The sequence below is a fragment of the Mastomys coucha genome, unplaced genomic scaffold (assembly GCF_008632895.1).
Source record: "Mastomys coucha isolate ucsf_1 unplaced genomic scaffold, UCSF_Mcou_1 pScaffold7, whole genome shotgun sequence".
Taxonomy (NCBI): Eukaryota; Metazoa; Chordata; class Mammalia; order Rodentia; family Muridae; genus Mastomys; species Mastomys coucha.
This window is the reverse complement of record NW_022196913.1, coordinates 28,092,763-28,111,339: the sequence shown is the minus strand read 5'-3', so window position 1 is coordinate 28,111,339 and position 18,577 is coordinate 28,092,763. Positions and strand designations below refer to the sequence as shown.

The following is an 18,577-nucleotide window of genomic DNA, read 5'->3' as shown; positions in this document are numbered from 1 at the left end:
GGATCCGAACTCAGGACCTTCAGAAGAGCAGTCAGTGCTCTTACCCGCTGAGCCATCTCACCAGCCTGAAGCACGTCTTTTAAATAAGCTAAGGTATTGAGGCCCACTTGATTTCCTAATGAAGAATTTTTAGATTCTTTTGGTTGCCTTGGTAGAAGGACTGTCCACCCCACAGCCAGAAACCCTCCCTTCATGCCAGCCCTGCTACTTGAGAAGGTAATACATCAGCCAGAGCTGCCAGCTGCTCAGACACAGCCCTAACACTTCCCAGGCTGTGTCAGAAGCCTCCCTCTCACTAGCCAGAGGGGGAGTGCTTCCCCTGCTGACCACAAAGAGATCTATGGTTGGTGCCTGCAATCCTCCACTTGCAGAGGCCCCTCTGGAGGATACAGGTGTAGTTCATTTGAAAGAACCAATGTTTGAAGGACAGGGCAGATTCCTTGCTGTACCTTGTTCTGGCTATATTAACAGACTATCTGGTTTACATTGTCACTCTGCTGGGAGACAACATCCTGATGTTGCCACACGAGGCCCCAGCCTAAGGTAGAACTTTTCTCAGGTGACCTATTCTCACCTGTGCTTGATCTTTATCATTTTAGAGCAGGATGAATTGGTAACAGGAAGAAAGGGTGAGGGGACAGGGGATTTGAGGGTGACAGTTGCAATTGTGGATCAATCAGCAGCACTGGTTACAGTGGAGGCCGCAAAAGTAGCAGTGATGGTAGGGCAGAGACTATGAAAGCCATGAAGAGCTGAAGACAGGAAAATGAGATCATTGGAAGAGTTGCAGAGACCTACCAAAGGGTCTCAGATACAATGGGTCTATTAGCTGTAAAAGAGTCTGTCAATAGCTCAGGATCCTAAACAGTGCAACATCTATCATCATAGGTCCTGAGGATCTGATGCCTGTACAAGAGCTGCAACCCTAGTAGATGTTGCTGGCTCCGTTGTGTCCACTGCTGTTGGAAGCTGGGGACCAAATGCTGAGACCACTAGATTAATTCTAGAGTAGTAGGCCTCTGGCCTGAGGATATGTTAAGCTATAAGTATCTGACTTCTATGAGGTCAGTAGGTCTATAGTTTCTCTCCGTATAAGATTAGTTCTATTAAACATGGTGGAAAACAGCCACGTAAGAGGCAAGATGTAACCCTATAGATGAAGACTGTAGTACCTCTAAGACCATAGACAATGAGGATGCCAGCTGAACATCGATGCCAGCTGTTCAGAGGGTTGACCTGATAGCTTGTCAGGGAAAGATATGTGCCATTATGCTCAACAACTTGAATTATAACCTTGAGACCAACACGGTGGAAGGGAAGAACCCAGTCTTGAAAGTTGTCCTTTGACCTCAACAGGTGAACACTTACACACTCTAACACATAACTAATCACATAAAGTGTAAAATTTAAAAATGAGGCAAGCAAGAGTATCAGGACCCACAGAGAATCAGGGAAGATGTATGTGACTTCAGATGATCTTAAAGTATGAGGAAGATTGAATGAATTTGGTCAGGTCATCAATTAAGTAATAAAACAAAGTTAAAAATTAAATGGTTGAGCCAATAAAAGACTCCATTTGGTAAGATGCAGGCTAAAGGCCCTGAGTAATAATTTACTCCTAAGGGTTAGACAGCTGCAGAAAGCTGGGAAACTAATAGGATCTCAGCCAGGAGCCAGCTCTCCGCCTTCCTTTCTCAGGTTTGCTTTCAAGTTCTTTCTCTGGTTTTGATGGTGTGGGAACGGACCTTTTCCTGTCGAGATTATAGGTGGTGCACAAGACTGGGTTTATTTTGGGAGATGGTTCTGAAAAGTGAGACACCATGCTGCCTTTTCCTAAAACAAATGAGGTCTGCAGGAACTCCAGAACAAGAGGGAGGGAGGGAGACAAAAAGCCAGAGGTGGGTGGGTGGGGACAGGGAAAGGGGGGAGGGGGAAAGGAGAGAGCATACTATCTGAAGCAACTAGGAAGGCACAGCGATTGTAAACTCAGGGCTTGCGTCTCTAGGGGTTACTGAGGCTGGAAAAGCACAAAGAGCACTCATGCATTTAACTTGCTTTTGTGCGATATACTAATTTGAAGAAATAGCACTAACCAAATAGACTGAGGCAAAAAACAAAACAAAACAAAAAAAACCCTGATATCTTAAAGAATATTTTTAGCGGGCTTCAAAGATCAAATTAACCAAAACACAGTAAATGTGGAATCTTCATGGGAGAATGGGGGACCAAAGCAAATAAAACCCTGTATGGCTTTATGCAGTGGTTCGGAGTGCTTTTTTCTTTTGCTGTTGTGTTTCTGTGAGAGGTCTTCCCTCTCAGCTCAAAGACAGCCACGGGGTACAAGCAGACTGGGTGACTAGACTAGGCAAAGCATATGTCATCTCCGTCAGCATGAGCCCCTTAGTCATTCTCATCTGTACTCTTCTGCTTCCTGCCCAGCTAGGCCATTCTTGCTTTTTTTCTTATCATATTGTACCCTGTGACCCATCGGAGTATGTGTCCTGCATGCTGTCTCTTGCCCTTCCTTGCTGGACCCTCTTCCTCTAACTGACAAACTCCAGTTACCTCACAAACTCAAGAGAATCCATGATCAGTTCTTCTGTTTAAATAGGTACAGGGCCACTAGTGAGAGCAAACCTTCAGTCATGCTGGAGAAAGCTGCAGAAGCAAGCATTCCATTTATTGCGCGTGTGTTTACTGGGTCAGCGAGTGAGCCAAAGGTTGGTGAACTCTGAGGCATTGCATCACCGGGAGGATCTGTAAAGTTATAAAGAAAAAGGTGCCCTGAATCCCGTCTTCAGTTCCGTGAGCGGGAGACTCTTCTGCTCAGCCAGTCTCCCTAAGGTGTGAACAAGAGTCAGCAAATGGTTTTAGGTTTCCCAGCAGAATCTCAGGCTTGACCCACTTGATTCTGCCAGCCAGTGATGGTTTGGATTTAAGTTGTTTGTCAGTTTATTTCTGAATTCTGATTCGGGTTGGCATGCAGGCTTGCAGATTGTGTAAGCTGGAATCTTGTCTGTATCTGTCTGTTCATTTGCAGCTTTGGTAGCAACACACCTGGATGGTTAGGAATCATTTGCACAGACAGTGAAACACCAACCTGACCCATGCTGCACATCTTTAATATGAACACCTTTCATATTCCCTACAGAGAAGAATGGCTTTGTTTCACTAGAAGCTCTGTCCACCGTACTTCCCTTTATATCTGCTTGGCCTCTCCACTTCTGTGCTCATTCTCAGGTGGTAAGATGGCCAAGTCATCCTAGTCTCATAAGTCACAGGGAGATAATGATACTAATACAATGGAGAGCACAAAGAGCCAAAACTTTATCTAAAAAGTAAAGCTTCTCCCAATCCCAGGCTGGACCCTGGAGGGCAGGGACTGTTGGGGCGGTCCTTGTTCCCTCTCTTTGTCAGCCACTCCCCTCTCCTCTCACCCTAACTGAAGCTTCTAATTCTCCCAGGGCTGGGCTCCAGCAGTAGAGGCTGATGTGAGGCAGGCAGTATCTTTTTAGCTGGGTGGATCGTCCGTGTTGCATCTTGTGAATATCCTGCTGAGGACTTCAGTGATCTTTCCCCAAATGGCTAACTCATGTCTTTTCATTCTTTCCTCTGCTGTTGAGCATCTTGTGACTTTGATTTCTCTCAAGCCATCCACATCTGCTTGACATGGAATGTGTAGGTCTTGGACCCAGCACTTTTTGCACCTGCTACTTTGAAGACATCAAAAGCTTTCAGTGGGTACTTTCCCTGTCTGTAAGGCATACCTGCAGCTAACGCTTGCGCCCTCTGATTCAAAGACACATGAACTTACCAATTCCCTTCTCTCTGTCTCTCTGCCTTTCTGCCTCCACCACTCACCCCTAACAAACTCTACGGGGCACACATGTAGCTCTATACATGCCCCCTTGCAGGCAGCCAGTATGAGTTGGCCCTGCCTCTCTTCCTCTTTCTTAATGTCTGGGTGGATTATTCCTCCTGCGTGCGTGTCTATCTCAGCTGCTTTGTGTCCCAGAGTTTTGTTCAGGAGCCTCCTTCTTCTTAGACCTCTGAGATAGTTGCTTCCAAGTTCAGGCCTGGTTCAACATGGACTCTTTTCTTCTCAGTATCTTCAAACTGCAAATAAGAGATCTGTAACACACATAGAGAGGCCTGCAAGCATGCATACACTTATACACATGAGGGTGTCACCAGAATGAACAATTCCTACACCTATACTTTGTATTCAGTTTTTTGAGGTGAATACAGATTTTTGTTACTATTGCTTTAAATTTTATTCATTCATGTTAATGGTGTGTGTGTGTGTTTGTATGTGTGAAGTCAGAAGAGGATGTCAGATACTTTGATGCTGGATTAACAGGTGGTTGTGAGCCTCCTGGAACTCAGGTTCTATTCTGAAAGAGCAGCAAGTGCTTTTAACCACTGAGACCCTATAAATTTATTTCTAGCCACAGCAATATTTGACAAACATTGATTAGACAGTATTGATGAAGCAACATTCCTGTGCAGTCATTTTTATATATCTTTCTCTCCTTCAAGAGATGGCAAGACCTATTAGATTAATGGATCTTAATTTTTCTTTCATAACTTTTAGCTCACTTATGTAGACATAAAATAAGTAAAGTGTGTCTTTGTGTGAGTTTGTCTTTTTTAATGTTTACTTTTCTACAAGTTGCTTTTCACCTAACAACTTAATTCTTTCATTTTTTAAAAAGTGAGTTCTTTGAGAATTTTGTGCAGTGTGCACATAGCATAGACAGCCCTCCTCAGATCCACTTCTCTCAGATCCACTCCCCACTTCTCTACACTCGCGTTGTGTCCTCTTTCTCCCTTTCCCAGCAGCTATCAATTGACAATTGTTTCTCAGCGAGGGGTGGGACTTTGTGTTATATAGAAACACAAAGGGGTTCTATAAAGGTATAGAACCCCTTTAGACCCTCGAATTTGACAGTCTCTTATTCTCCACACCTTGATCAATTGTGTATCTATGTTTTACTACAAATAGGAGCTTCTTTGATTAAAGTTGAAAAATTTATTAATTTATGGGTGTATTGGGCCATTAGGAGTTGGTTTAGTAATGTGTCCATTCAAGGGCATATGACCTGTGTAGTTCTTGGCTGGATAATGGTGCCAGTATGAATTTTGTCTTATGGGGTATGAATTTTGTCTTAAATACACACACACAAAGTGATTGGTCATACCCATGATGTTTATGTCACTGTTGTTCTAGTGAGCATGCATGATTTGAATGAGAAGATCCCATGCTCTCAGGCATTCGGATACTTGATCTCCAGTTGGTGGCACTGTTGGAGGGTGATATGCCCCATGTGACTTGGTTCTGCAACTCTGACTAAGGGCACTGAGGGAATGAAAAAGTGATAGGCACATCTTCCAAGAAACTAATGGTCAGGTAATGATGGGTATCAGTAGGGTGACTGCAGCTTCTTCTTTTACAGCCCAGAACCTGGTCATGTTTACAGCACCAGGGCTGGGGGGATGAGGGGTAGGGGGGTGGTGGGGAGCTACCAAGTCTTTTTAAGAGGTCTTTGTAGGAGGAGAGCAGTCTCAGGTTACAAACATCCAGGGGGAAGTGCAGTTGCTAGTTTTCTGTAAACATTTGATCAATCATTTATAAACATGTACTTGGATTGAAGAAAACTTTCCCAATTTCAAGTCTCCTCTACTGGGGAAAGGCTTTGCCAACTTCCCATGGGTCTAAGCCCTTGACCCTTGTCTTGGCTGATCCATGACAACCATCAACACTCATTTAGGACTTCATTCATTGCCGGCTTCCTCTGCTCCCTACAGGGTAGGTTTAGAGGTGTAACCTTGCTGGAGAAAGTATGTTACTGAGGGCAAGCTTTGAGGTTTCAAGGCCATGTTCCACTTCCCATTTGCACTGTCTGCCTGGTGCTTGTAGGTCAAGATGTGACCCCTCAGCTTCCTGTCCCTGCCTTTGCTTCGCCACTGTGGATTCTAATCACCTAGAATTGCAAGCTCAAATAAACATTTTTTTTCTCTATACGGTGCCCCAGTCATGTTGTATTAGCACAACAATAGAAAATTAATTAATACAGAATGTTTTGGTTGGCCAGTAATTATTTGCAGCGTGAAGAGTTTACAACTGGGTAAGGTCGATGGTCACTTTCCTCATCTGTTGGTGTGCATAGACTTTTCCAGCACTCTGAAACACAAACTAGGCCTGTTGTAAGGATTTAACCACAAAACTATCTCTAGGCAGTCTTTAATCACTTTAAGCATGTTTGTATGATGTCTATGAGTCTAGTGTATCTGAGATACTTCGCATCTGTGCATTAAGTTGAGGATGTGGCTTAGATGGGCTTCTCTGGATGTTCATTGTTTTGAACTTCAAGCTCATATCAAGTTGACTTTCACCTGTAGTAATTTGCTGTGATCTGTGTCTAACCAAAGAACCTATCTTACAATCCTTGATTTTTCACTAGAGGAGCTAGAGTTCTCAATCCTCAATCTAAGGATAGTGCAAAGTCAAAGCCCTAGATCTCCAGGAATTTTCAGAGTTCCTATTTCTAAACTGGAGGTTGTAAATAGTGTAGACAGGGTCACATGTTACAGTGAGTGGAGATTCTTCAAGTCTGGGGGCCCTAGGGCTTCTGGCTGTGTGTTAGGGTCTTCCTCATGATCTCATTCCTGGCACAGACCAGCTTTCATCCTTCAGAGTCAGTGGGCCACACCCCTGCACCACTGAAGCAGACCCTGCCTCTATGCCCCATCCCCACATCACAGAAGAGTTAGTGTATGACTCTAACTTTTCATTGCATCCACAGAGGTAGCTCTCTCTAGCTTTAGAGCAATTGCCAAAATGGACAATTGTCTGCTATATTTTACCCAGTCTAAGTGTTTTTAGGGGACATTTTCTATCATCCCAGAAAATTTAACCTGTTGGAATCTTTCAGATAAAATTTCAAGTAAGTGGTTAAATTTTCATGCCCAGCTGTTACAAGTACCAGTCTAAAACAGAGAACACAGAGACATAGAAAGAAATGCATAATTGATCTAGGTATTCCAGACTAGATTCTCTCATTTCAATGATACAGCTATTAAGACTTGGGATAACTATATCTTTCCCAAGGCCTCATATTTTGTTACTAAAAGAGCCAAGGATGGAGACTATATTATATAAAATACAGGATGCTTTTCTGTCTATGTTTGCTCTTACATGCTTTTATTTCAGTAAGTAGATGCTGGACCTTAGGAGAAGAAAGCCAAAATGTCTACTGGAGCAGACCTTAAGGCGAGAGAGGGAGACATTCCCAATGACAACATGACCCAAGAACAATCCTTCAAGAAAGGTAAAGTCACACATGGAACTCTGATTATGAGAAAAATAGGAGACACATCACCCCAGATCCCCTTTCCTTGATGGATAGCATTTTTCTCACTGCTGCTGAGAGCCAACAGTGCCAAATAGTGATGAAGCAGTTTTACTTTTAATGATTTCATTCCTCACAGGTAATCATGAGGGCACAGAGAACAGATAAGAATCATGTGGCCATTATTGGGAATTGAAAACAAAAAACCCAAAACAACTCCAAAAAAAAAAAAAATTAAGCAAAAACCAAAACAATTCATCCATAAAAAACAAATGTCTAACAAACCCTAAAGAGCCTTACAGGAGATTCTAGTCAGGAAACTGAGCCTGGCCTTTGGCTTTCTGTCTAGGTTGTGATTACCTAAATCATTTCAAGTCACTGTCAAGATGGAAAATGTACAACTTTCCCCCCACAAAGCTCGCAAGGACAGAATAATCTCATGTGATGTGTTAGAAAGGCGGCTCGAGTCAGAACATACCACACACTAGGCCCAAACAGTTCCAGGTGTAAGAGATTTAATTGAGAGGGAGAGAGGGGGCAGTAGTGGAAAGAGAGGAGGGAGAGTGAGAGGGTGAGGGAGGAGTGTTCCCCATATATATATATGGGTTCTGACGTGGCGGGAGGTGAGCCCAGTGGATTCTGGGAATATGGTGGCTGTTGCCCTGGCAACAGGTCTGTGAGGCCTGCCCATGTGACATCACGAGTTTTGGAGGCCCTGATGTACATGTACATGGCCATCATGTACATGGACTACGAATTCATCTCAATTACATATGCTGAATAAAATTCTAGCTAAAGTGTTTTGTCATTAGAAACAGCCTGTGACTAAGAGAAGACTGTTCCAAGGATGCAAGGAGAGTCAAGTGTTAGCAAGCACCATCATAAGGAGTTCACAGGAACCCTTCAGCTCTCCTCACAGCACCTGTAGGCAGGCTCTTGTACAACCTGTGTTAAGTGTAGAAGCCATGGACACTGTTGAAACTTGCCTTTAGTAGAGCATCTGGGATGGAGATGCAGGTGACCGATTCTAAGGTTAAAAGACATCCGAGAAAACCCATGAGCACTAACATAGGAGCAGGATAGTGTAATGTAGTTGATGTGCACGTCACATGCACAAGAAGCAACATAAAAGGATTGTTTTCCAGTGACTTCTGATCTAGCAGAAGCACTCCCTTCACTATGCTGCTGGACAAAATAAAAGGATGATATCAATGCTGCAAACAGTAAAGTGAGTGGTCTTTCCCCATGATCCGTGCATACGTGTGTATGTATTATATGCCTGTCTGTCTATCCTCTATCAAAGCCTCAGGGGAAGAAGCATGAAAATGATAGGCACTGAGTACGGTCGCACCAGTAGCCCCAACACTTGGAAGGCTGAAGTTGTAGGATCTTGAGTTTGAAGACAGCCTGGGCTATGTAATGAAACCCTGTCTCAACAGACAGACAAACAGACAGACAGAAAGAGTGATAGTAAAATTAATTTAGTTACATAAGCAACACAAACCACTTGATAAAACTTACACGGGACTCAACTAATGAGTTCAGTTTCATGTTGGGGCAGAGAAAAGACTTGATCTATGGGTGAAACATGGAGAAGACAGCCTGGTCATCCTGTTTAATGGAGTATGATGTAAAAAGAACAATGACCAAAATGCTACTGTACATTTTTTTTCATATGGAGGAAGGAGACTTTTCAAAGTTAAGTGGTCCTAGACTTAGACCAAAGGTGGTATCTGTTAATTTTTGAATTTAACAAATGCATATCCACACAGTCTCACTGCTTCCTGGATGAAGCTGGGAAGCTGTAAACTCATAGTTTGAACATGGTGACCACATGTTACCTCAGGATTTCTCTGCCTGCTTAGTTGTGGTCACACTTAAGTGACTGGAACATGGGCAAGCTTTGCGCAAGCCTAGATTACAGTGTTAAAATGAAGATGATACACATCTTCAACCTAACACTAGCCTGTCACTCAAACTGCGAACACGTTAAATATCCTATTGCTAGTTATAAATGACACTGAGTCATTTCACGCCCTCCTGAGTGCTCCAGCACACATGCATGCACACGCTCATGCACACATGCATGTGCACACAAGCAATCACAGCTTCCTGACAGTTCTCGTCCTAAACCTGTTCCTGCTCTAGATGCTCATCCCAGAGCCCCCAGGCCCCATCTCTGAGGCTGGCTCTCCGTACATTCTTCAAGGCTCTGCTTCCAAGGGAGGTAGCATTCCCTCTTGGGAGAATGGAGCCTCCCATAGGACAGTGTCTGGCCTCCCTATAATTCTGAGATTCAAGAGCCACCGGTCTTCTGCCTCTTCCAGTCTTAGACAGTATAGAAAGAAAGAAGGCTGACCATATAAGTTTTATTCCTTCTCCTTTTAGGCTTTTGCTCACTGCGGCATGGTCTGGCCTTCATCTTGCATCTCTGTAATTTCTCTATTTATACCCAACAAATGAACTTAAGCATTGCCATAACAGCAATGGTGAACACCACAGTAGCATCCAACCAGCTCAATGCTTCCACAGAAAGACCTCTCACTGACTCCCAAGACTTCTGGAATGAAACACTACAGGAATCTAAGGTAGTGGTCTATTTCGTGAGATTCTGAACTATTTCTTTGATTCAAGGGCCATCTTATGACCACATGAAATTCTTTTAGCCTGAGAATCTAGCTGCATATCTGAGGAAATGTTCATCTCTCTCTGCTCAGTGAGTGAAACCATGGCTAGTTCAGAATGAAGCGTGGTTAATCATTCAGTAAAATTAAATTCTTCTTCTATAAGGATGCAAAACCTTATAGAACCACAAAACCAGCTTCACAGATTATGTCTTCTTTCTCTTTCACATAACGCTCAATATATCAGCTATGTTTCTTTCTTTATGAGCTTTTCCTTCCATTTGTATCTATCTATATATAATATGCACATTATATATGTATCTATCTATAATATATAAGGTGCAATTCATATAGACCCTATGTGTACATGTATATGACATATGTGTGTGCATATGCATGTGAGTGTGTATGTGCGCTCGCGCACGCTTTGCCCTTCTCAGACAGAGATTTTCTCTGTCTTCAAATTCCTTATCCTCCTGCTTCAGGCTCCTGAGTGCTGGGATTCCATGCATATATCACCACACCCAGCATAGGCTCCTTTATTTTAATTGGTCAGTTACTTGAGTCAGGGTGATAAGAAAGAATATGATATTCATATCCTTAGGTTGTTTTTTCTTTTCTTATGAAACTGGTGGATTAGAAGAATCGATGAGAGGTTAAAATGAACTTTAACTTGCGTTTTGTTTCCCAAGTGAATTTTGTGTTGAACTGTGAATTGTCAACAGGTGAGCCAGGTGTGAGGCACAGCTACAATCTCAGGACTCTGGAGGTAGGAGCAGAAGGACTAAGAGATCAAGGTCATCCTGAGCTGATGAGAACCTGTCTCAAAACCAAAATGAAATGAAACACGTCACCTGTGTATCCCAACAGTGAGAACCCCTTTGTCTCCTAGGCCCCTGTTTACGACTGGACACCTGAGATCCAGGGAATCCTCCTCAGCTCCCTCAACTACGGATCCTTCTTAGCTCCAATCCCCACTGGCTATGTGGCTGGAGTATTTGGAGCCAAGTATGTGGTTGGTTTGGGCTTGTTGATTTCTTCAGTCCTGACTCTCTTCATCCCACTGGCAGCTGATGCTGGAGTAGCTTTGCTCATTGTCCTTCGGATCATCCAAGGCATGGCTCAGGTATCAAGATCTTTACCACGTATAACTGGCATAAACCTATGTTCTAGAATGATCTGATATTGCTAAGAATGGAAAATTTCCCCAGGTTATGGTATTAACAGGTCAGTACTCAATGTGGGCCAAGTGGGCTCCCCCACTGGAAAGGAGCCAACTCATCACCATCGCTGCATCAGGTAACTGGGATGTTAATCTCATTCATATGCACTGTCCTAGAGGATACTCAGCAATGGCCTGTGGTGAGAATGGAAGCCTGTATGCTAGTTACTCCTCACTTCATAACCCTTGCTTTTAAGAACTAGATGATCTTTTGTGATCAGAACAACTTGTTAATAATGCACTAAAAATACTTGTAAACCTAAAATTTATATTAGTTTCTTTTAGCCTCGCAGGAACCTTATAAATCATTTAAGGAGTAAGTACACAGTGTAGAGAATCCAATACACAAGTAGATTGATAAGTGTCTGAGATCATACAGTCCTTGAGTGAGGGGACAGGGTCTGAATTGTGGCAGTCTGTATCTAAGCCAGACCCTCAGTCACTGTCACTCAACTCTGTAGGAAGTGTATTGATTCCCAAGACCAGCTCCCTTACTGATAGTGCCCTTGTATCTTTTGCTCAGGGTCAATGCTTGGGACCTTCCTTGTCCTTATTGCTGGTGGTCTTCTTTGTCAGGCTCTAGGATGGCCTTATATATTCTACATCTTTGGTGAGTTTGTTCTTTTCTAAAATCTCAAAATGTTTCTCTATGACAGATGAATGTGTCTCTGGTTATTGATATTCTAATAATAGCATTTATGTAAAATTGGCAATGTCCAAAATTAGTCAAGGTGTAAATCTTGCTGATTTACAAAAGAGCATTTAAATTTTAGTATTCTTGGAGTTGGAAAGATGGCTTAGCACTTAAGAGTTCTTGCTAAGTACTCTAAAAGTGCACATACACATATGCAGACAAAACACCCATATACAAAACAAACCTGTAAAAAGAAACTAACAAATTTTAGTGGTCCAGACAAATACCTGAGGAACCTTATGACTTTAAGGACTTCCACATATGCCTTTCTGAGCTAGAGATATGGCTCACTTGGTAAAGTGATTACCATGTAGGCACAGGGAGCCAAGTCTGATTCTCAGAACCCAAGTATAACATTTTGGTATCAAGGTGTAATCTTAGCATCTGTAATCTTAGCACTGGGGAGGCAGAGACAGGCAGGACCCCGCACTTGTTGCCAGCCAGTCCACCCTCCTTTGGACTGTGCCATGTCCAAAGACCAGGTAGATGACACCTGAGGGATGATAGTCAAGTTTAATGAGCTGCATTGCCACTCAGTACTGGTGATGTTGAGTTCTCCAACACTATATTAAGGGATGTATTAGATAAATTTTGTTTGATGATGATTAATTTTATACTATGTGTAGAAATGGCCTAGGGAATCAATTGCACATAAAACAAGAAAGATAAAATAAAGGCAGGAAAGGGTTCCAATGAAGATGAGAATGTTGCAGTACAAGCAGCCCGAGGAGTGCAGGCTGGTGCTTAGTCATGAAGGGGAAGCACACCAAAGTGTAAAGCCATGTGTGTATCCTCAGTGTAACAGTGTGAGCATCCTCAGTGTAACAGTGTGTGTGTGTGTGTGTGTGTGTGTGTGTGTGTGTTTCAAAGCCTCTGTAAACTCAGTGGTCTGAAGCAGCTGTTATCCTTCCTGAAGTCTTGTTGAACACCTGGGGACACTCTATGGCAGCTGCCCTAGGGCTCATGATCTTGTATGAGCGAGATCAAACTTAAGAGCTGAGGAAGTACCTTCCACTTATGACAGGGCCATTCAAGGGTGCAATTGGGAGTGGGAGCAAGGTATCAGCACTGGTCCTTCTGTCAGCCATAGGAATCATCAAACTGAAAGAAAAACGCCAATTGACTGGACCTAGCGCTGACTGGACCTTCTATCCTAGGTGGAATTGGCTGTGCCTGTTGCCTGCTCTGGTTTCCTCTTGTATATGATGAACCGCAGAATCATCCCTTTATCAGCACCGGTGAGAAGAGATACATCGTGTGCTCATTGGCTCAAGAGGTACACTGAGGAATTTCCTTGTCAGTTCCCTATCCCTGGGAGTCTCCGAGGCCGGCCAAGTGTGGCAGGGGAGCTTCTGTCTTGTGATGGAGGAGATAATCCCATGGTTTTTCCTTTAGGATTGCTCGCTGGGCTGGTCTCTTCCCATTAAGGCCATGGTGAAATCTCTCCCACTTTGGGCCATTGTAGTTTCTTATTTCTGCGAATACTGGCTGTTATCCACGGTAATGGCATATACGCCCACATATATCAGCTCTGTACTTCAAGCAAACCTCCGAGATGTGAGTACAAAGAAAGTTGACCTAGCTATGGCATTTCTCTATCTGATCTCATTCAGGCCCTCAGGATGAGGGATTAGGCCAGGAGCCCTCATAAGAAATGCAGATAACTTGGGTTCACATTGACCTTAGTGTGGTCCACTTGGCACTTGGCCAGAGATATGGTTCCAAATCAGGTCCTTACATCAAACTTTTAAAAGTCTTATGTAAAAGTTTATAGTTAATGAAATCAATATTTATAACAAGATGCTCTATTGGCAGCATAAAAATTTTAAAAAGTTTAATAAATTCGGTTGCAAAGGTGTTATTAGATTTCTCTTTTCTTGATTTTTTTTTTATCTAAGATAGGGTTTCACTAAGTAGCCTAGGCTTGCTTAGATTCACATGTAGCTAAAGATAGCCTCGAAATACAGGTCTTCTTACCTCCCCCTCCCCCACTGTGGGGATTATAGGTATGAACCACAAAGCATAGCTCATAATGTTTAAAATAACTATTTATAAGTGATCTTTATATGTGAAAAGAGCATTTGTCACTTTCTTTAATTAGAAATTAATGAAGCCAGGTATGATGGTACATGCCTTTAGTCCCAGTACTCAGGAGTCAGAGATCGTAAGATATGACATGTGAGTTTGAGCCAACCTCCTCTATATAGTGAATCCCGAGTCAGCTAGGGCTACACAGTGGAAGGTTCTGTCAAAAAAAAAAAAAAATTAAGACCATGATTATGTGCATATTTTCTGTCCAGAAGTAAATTTAAATTAAAATTGTAGTAACAAAGATTTAATTTACATCAAAAGTGATATGTTAGATAACGCAAAACCGCAGACATGGACCATCCATCCAGGATCAGTCAGGTCCAAGATGGGGAAGTGCTGAGGGCACCTGTCTCCAATCTCCAGAGTGGAATCCTGTCGGCCCTGCCATTCATGTTTGGCTGTGTCTGCATTATCCTTGGGGGTCTACTGGCAGATTTTCTCCTCTCCAGGAAAATCCTCCAACTTGTAACTATCAGGAAGCTCTTCACTGCTGTAGGTAAGGGCCCGACTGGGTACCATGGTTGTGGGAGCTTGGGAGCCACTTCTTTATGCCTCTTGCTTTATGCCTCTTGTTCTGCTGCAGGGGTTCTTGTCTCATCTGGGATCCTCGTGCCCCTGCCTTGGGTCAGATCCAGCCGTAGCTCCACAATGGCCTTCTTGGTACTATCTTCTGTCTTTGCCAGCCTCTGTGATTCAGGGGCCCTCATTAACTTCTTAGATATAGCTCCACGGTAAGGACCCTTTTGCCTCTTCCCCATAGAAACTCAGTTCAGGTCCAGGAACACTATCTACCCACCCTTGTTTGGATGCAAAGGTATAGTGTAGTGTATGTATCAGGTAACAGGGGATAATAACATCAGTGCTGAACATCTCCATAAGTCCTGGAAGGGACCCTGGGCTAGTCAGCCATTGTGAATGGAGCCGATTCTAGCTGAAACAAGAGTAGTCTGTGGCCATGCAAATACTTCACACGCCACATGTCAGTCTCTGCCAAGGAATGCAGCAGGCCCATTGGGTTGACCACTGAAAGGTCTCAAGAGATACCATCATGGAAGCCTACGAACAAGAGTAGTCTGTGGCCATGCAAATACTTCACACGCCACATTTTCAGTCTCTGCCAAGGAATGCAGCAGGCCCATTGGGTTGGCCACTGAAAGGTCTCAAGAGATCCCATCATGGAAACCTACGTGAGGCTTAAATGAAGGGAAAACAGGATTGGGAGGGATGTCTCAGTCAGTAAATGCCTGCTGGGTAAGCATGTGCACTTGAGTTACATCCTTAGAACCTACATTACAAGATGATAACATAAGATAAGCCAGGTGTAGTGGTGTGTGCTTGTGATATCAGTGCTGTGAAGATAGCAATAGGCAGAGAGCCCTGTGGTTTGCTTGCAGCTTGTCTAACCTACTGGGCAATTTCCAGGCTAGTGAAAGACACTAATTCTAAAAGAAATGTGAATGACACCAGAAGAATGACACCCAAAATTGTCTTCTGGCTTCCATGTGCATGTATACTGGCACATGTGTGGACACACACACACACACACACACACACACAAAATAAATAAAGGAAAAAGAAACATTACCAGAGGAAAAAAATCATTATGTCTGGTGCAAGTCACAGCAGAAAGAACTGAGACCATAAAACTCCCAGAGTCTAACTCATGCAACAGGACATATTTACATATTTCATCTTCACACAATGGGCCACTAAAACATATGGGAAATAGGCTGGCCTCAGAGAGTAAACATCTTGTCACATGAAGACCATTAATTAATTAATAAGAAGGAGACCTTTGCTTCCCTAAACAAAGCTACAAGACAGGGCTCAATAGTAAGAACCAAGAGGTTGACATATTAGCGTAGGCTAGCCCCTGAAAGGCTGAGCCTGCAGCACAGGATTATAAGGATATAATGATAGCATTTTTTGTTGGGGTTTAATATACACTACCCTAAGAATCCCAAGAGGCAAGCATAGAGATATGACAGGGCAAGCAAGATGCTCACATGTGACTACCCACTTCCCAGGTATGCTGGCTTTCTCAAAGGACTATTGCAAGTCTTTTCTTACCTGGCTGGAGGCATAGCTCCTACCGTTGCTGGATTTTTCATCAGTCAGGTAAGGCTGAGCATTGTAAGGGATATTAATAAAAGTAACTGATGGTGGTGGTTAGTAGAAGCCAGTCTAAGGCTCAGTGAGAAAAAAAACCTCAAAGCTCATGAGTCTGGAGCCCCCAACATACCTTCATTCCCAGCTTAACTTAATGTAGGGGGATTTCATATTCCATGCATGTTGTGTATGAGAGAACACTCAGTGTAGCAAGTTTATGGTTTGTGAATTTATACAAGATGAACATCTCATGTTAAAATCCAGAGTTCTCAGTAATCATGGCATTTCTCCTTCAATATCATTTGATCATCTGTCACGGTTTACCTCAAACTGAGGGGACAAGGTTTTCAGTGCTAATATCCTGAATGCTCTGGGCAAACAAGGATGGAGTAGCCTTTCTATCCAGGAAGCTAACAAGACTTTGGAAACTGATGTGCAAACTGTTTAATGAATAGCAGAGTGAAAATGCTCCCTGTGCTTTACACCAATGTTCTCAAGTGTTCATTCTGCCACACATGAACCATTTGCTCAGAGCAGAGGCTCTGGGGAGCCTGGCGCTGGGATGCTGCTTTTCCAGTCTGAAGCCTTCCATCTGGGAAGGAGCAATCACTTTGACATAGTTACAATACACAAGGCAAGGTGGTGCATGCACAGAATCCCAGCACTTGTGAGGCCAGTTTGGTCACATTGTCAGAGTCTGCCTCACAAACAAATCCCTGAAAAAAGAGAAGGTAAAAATAAACAAATAATTAAACCAGATAATTTAAGCATTGCCTAAGCATTATATAGATATAAATTTCACATGGGAAAGGAGGTCTGTGATAGTTATGAAAATCTCATTTTTAGCTTACCAATGACTATGTGTCAGTAACTCAAGGAAAAGACAGGAGATTAACAAAGAAAGGATTTTTGTTTTAATAACATCTAGTTCCTTCTTGCTTTCAAAGCTTCCACTCCTTTCTAGTCTCTGAAAGCACACTATTAGGGATTGGTTACAAGGCAATTCTCATATAGACCTATTTCTCTTGCCACTTGACTGAATGATCATTCATTCATTCATTCAACAAACTATTAAATATTAGCATGTACTAAGCCAATTGTTTTAACAAACAAACCTATAAAAGTCTCCCAGCCGTACCCCATGAAATCTATATTGACAAAAAAAAAATTGGCAGAAAACTAACATGAATTATAGACGTATTATTCCAAGAGAGTGGGAAACATGGCTGATTATTTTAGTGTATGGTCAAAGAAGAATCTTTGAATAGGTGACATTAAGTAAGTAGTAGAAAAAAAAAGTGAGAAAGTGATTCAAGTGATGGGAAGTGCCTTTAGCAGAGGGAAGAGGGGGTATGTGGGCCTGGTGTGGGGCATGCAACAGTCTATTCCAGGAGCAAGATGGGAGCCGTGAAGGCTGAGCTGAGTTAGAAGAAGGAGCACCAAGGCATAGAAGCACAACTGTTCTGAACTGGGGGACAAGACGTAAGCCACCATGACTAACAGGTAGCTTCCTGCCTCCAGGACTCAGAGTTTGGCTGGAGAAATGTCTTCTTACTTGCAGCTGCTGTTGATGTAGTAGGACTGATCTTCTACCTCATCTTCGGCCGAGCCGAGGTACAGGACTGGGCTAAGGAACCGACATTCACCCATCTCTGAGCAAAGTTAGTGATGCGTACAAAGGCCTGCTTTTGTACCCGCTGGACAGCTAGAGCTGTCCAACTGGAAGAGGCTTCATTTCAGTTAAGAGACCCTGGCTATGCAATACTAAAGGTATTTTTTCCCCCATGCCTGGAGGTTTCACAAAGGGAAGAAAAGACTGGTTATTTATAACTGTGTGCTCCTGAAATCACAGGTATGTCTGAGGGTCTACAAATTCTCCATACTTCCCCCCTGTTGCCATGGTAAAAGCATCAGGGACTGGAGGACCGTTTGCCACCAAAGCTAAAGAGGAAGTCAGAAGTACATCAGTGATGAGTTGGAACCACAGGAGAATGGTACCATGAACTCCGTAAGCTGTCAGCAAAGAGCACTGACAGCCTGTCTGCGGCAGGAGGTCACTCATGCCAAGTGAGGGGGTTAAAGAGTCACTGTGGCTCTCTTGGTATATGTAGGATGTCCAACTGAAAACAGCCAGGATGAAGAGCAACCAAGAATTAATCCATCATGCAAAAAGGAATGGACTTTCTCCAGCTAGTACAAGAGGAGTAGTAGAATTCAGCCGTTCCAGACAGCTTTCTGTATGTGGATCTTGGCTTTGGATCAAAACCACTTCTGTAATATGAACACCACCCAGGCACTCTCTGGAGTCTACTCTTCCCTCTACAGCTTCCTTCTTTCTGACCACTTTAACCTGGGTCCCTCATCTGTATGTAGATCTGTGCAGATCCCTTCTATCTTAGTCTTAGTGAGTAGAATTGCCTTGTGTATCTCTAATCGCCTCAGGTAGTGCTTTGCAGCATCAATCTCATCATGGATGCCCTTTGCC

The 18,577-nt window shown here is 43.1% G+C and overlaps 1 protein-coding gene across 2 annotated transcripts; it reads left to right on the top strand.

Annotated features, from left to right (window-relative positions):
* Positions 1–7,249: 7,249 nt before the first annotated feature.
* Positions 7,250–17,748, top strand: Slc17a4 (solute carrier family 17 member 4). Of its 2 annotated transcripts, none has more exons than XM_031359107.1 (11): positions 7,250–7,331; positions 9,741–9,940; positions 10,869–11,102; positions 11,188–11,275; positions 11,722–11,808; positions 13,050–13,168; positions 13,288–13,449; positions 14,347–14,479; positions 14,567–14,714; positions 16,011–16,101; positions 17,614–17,748. In XM_031359107.1, exons 1-11 carry the CDS (start codon positions 7,250–7,252, stop codon positions 17,746–17,748), a joined length of 1,479 nt encoding a protein of 492 aa, XP_031214967.1. The 2 variants fall into 2 exon arrangements, with proteins under 2 accessions (XP_031214967.1, XP_031214966.1); XM_031359106.1 differs by having other exon boundaries at positions 9,741–9,946.
* The last annotated feature ends 829 nt before the right edge of the window (positions 17,749–18,577 follow it).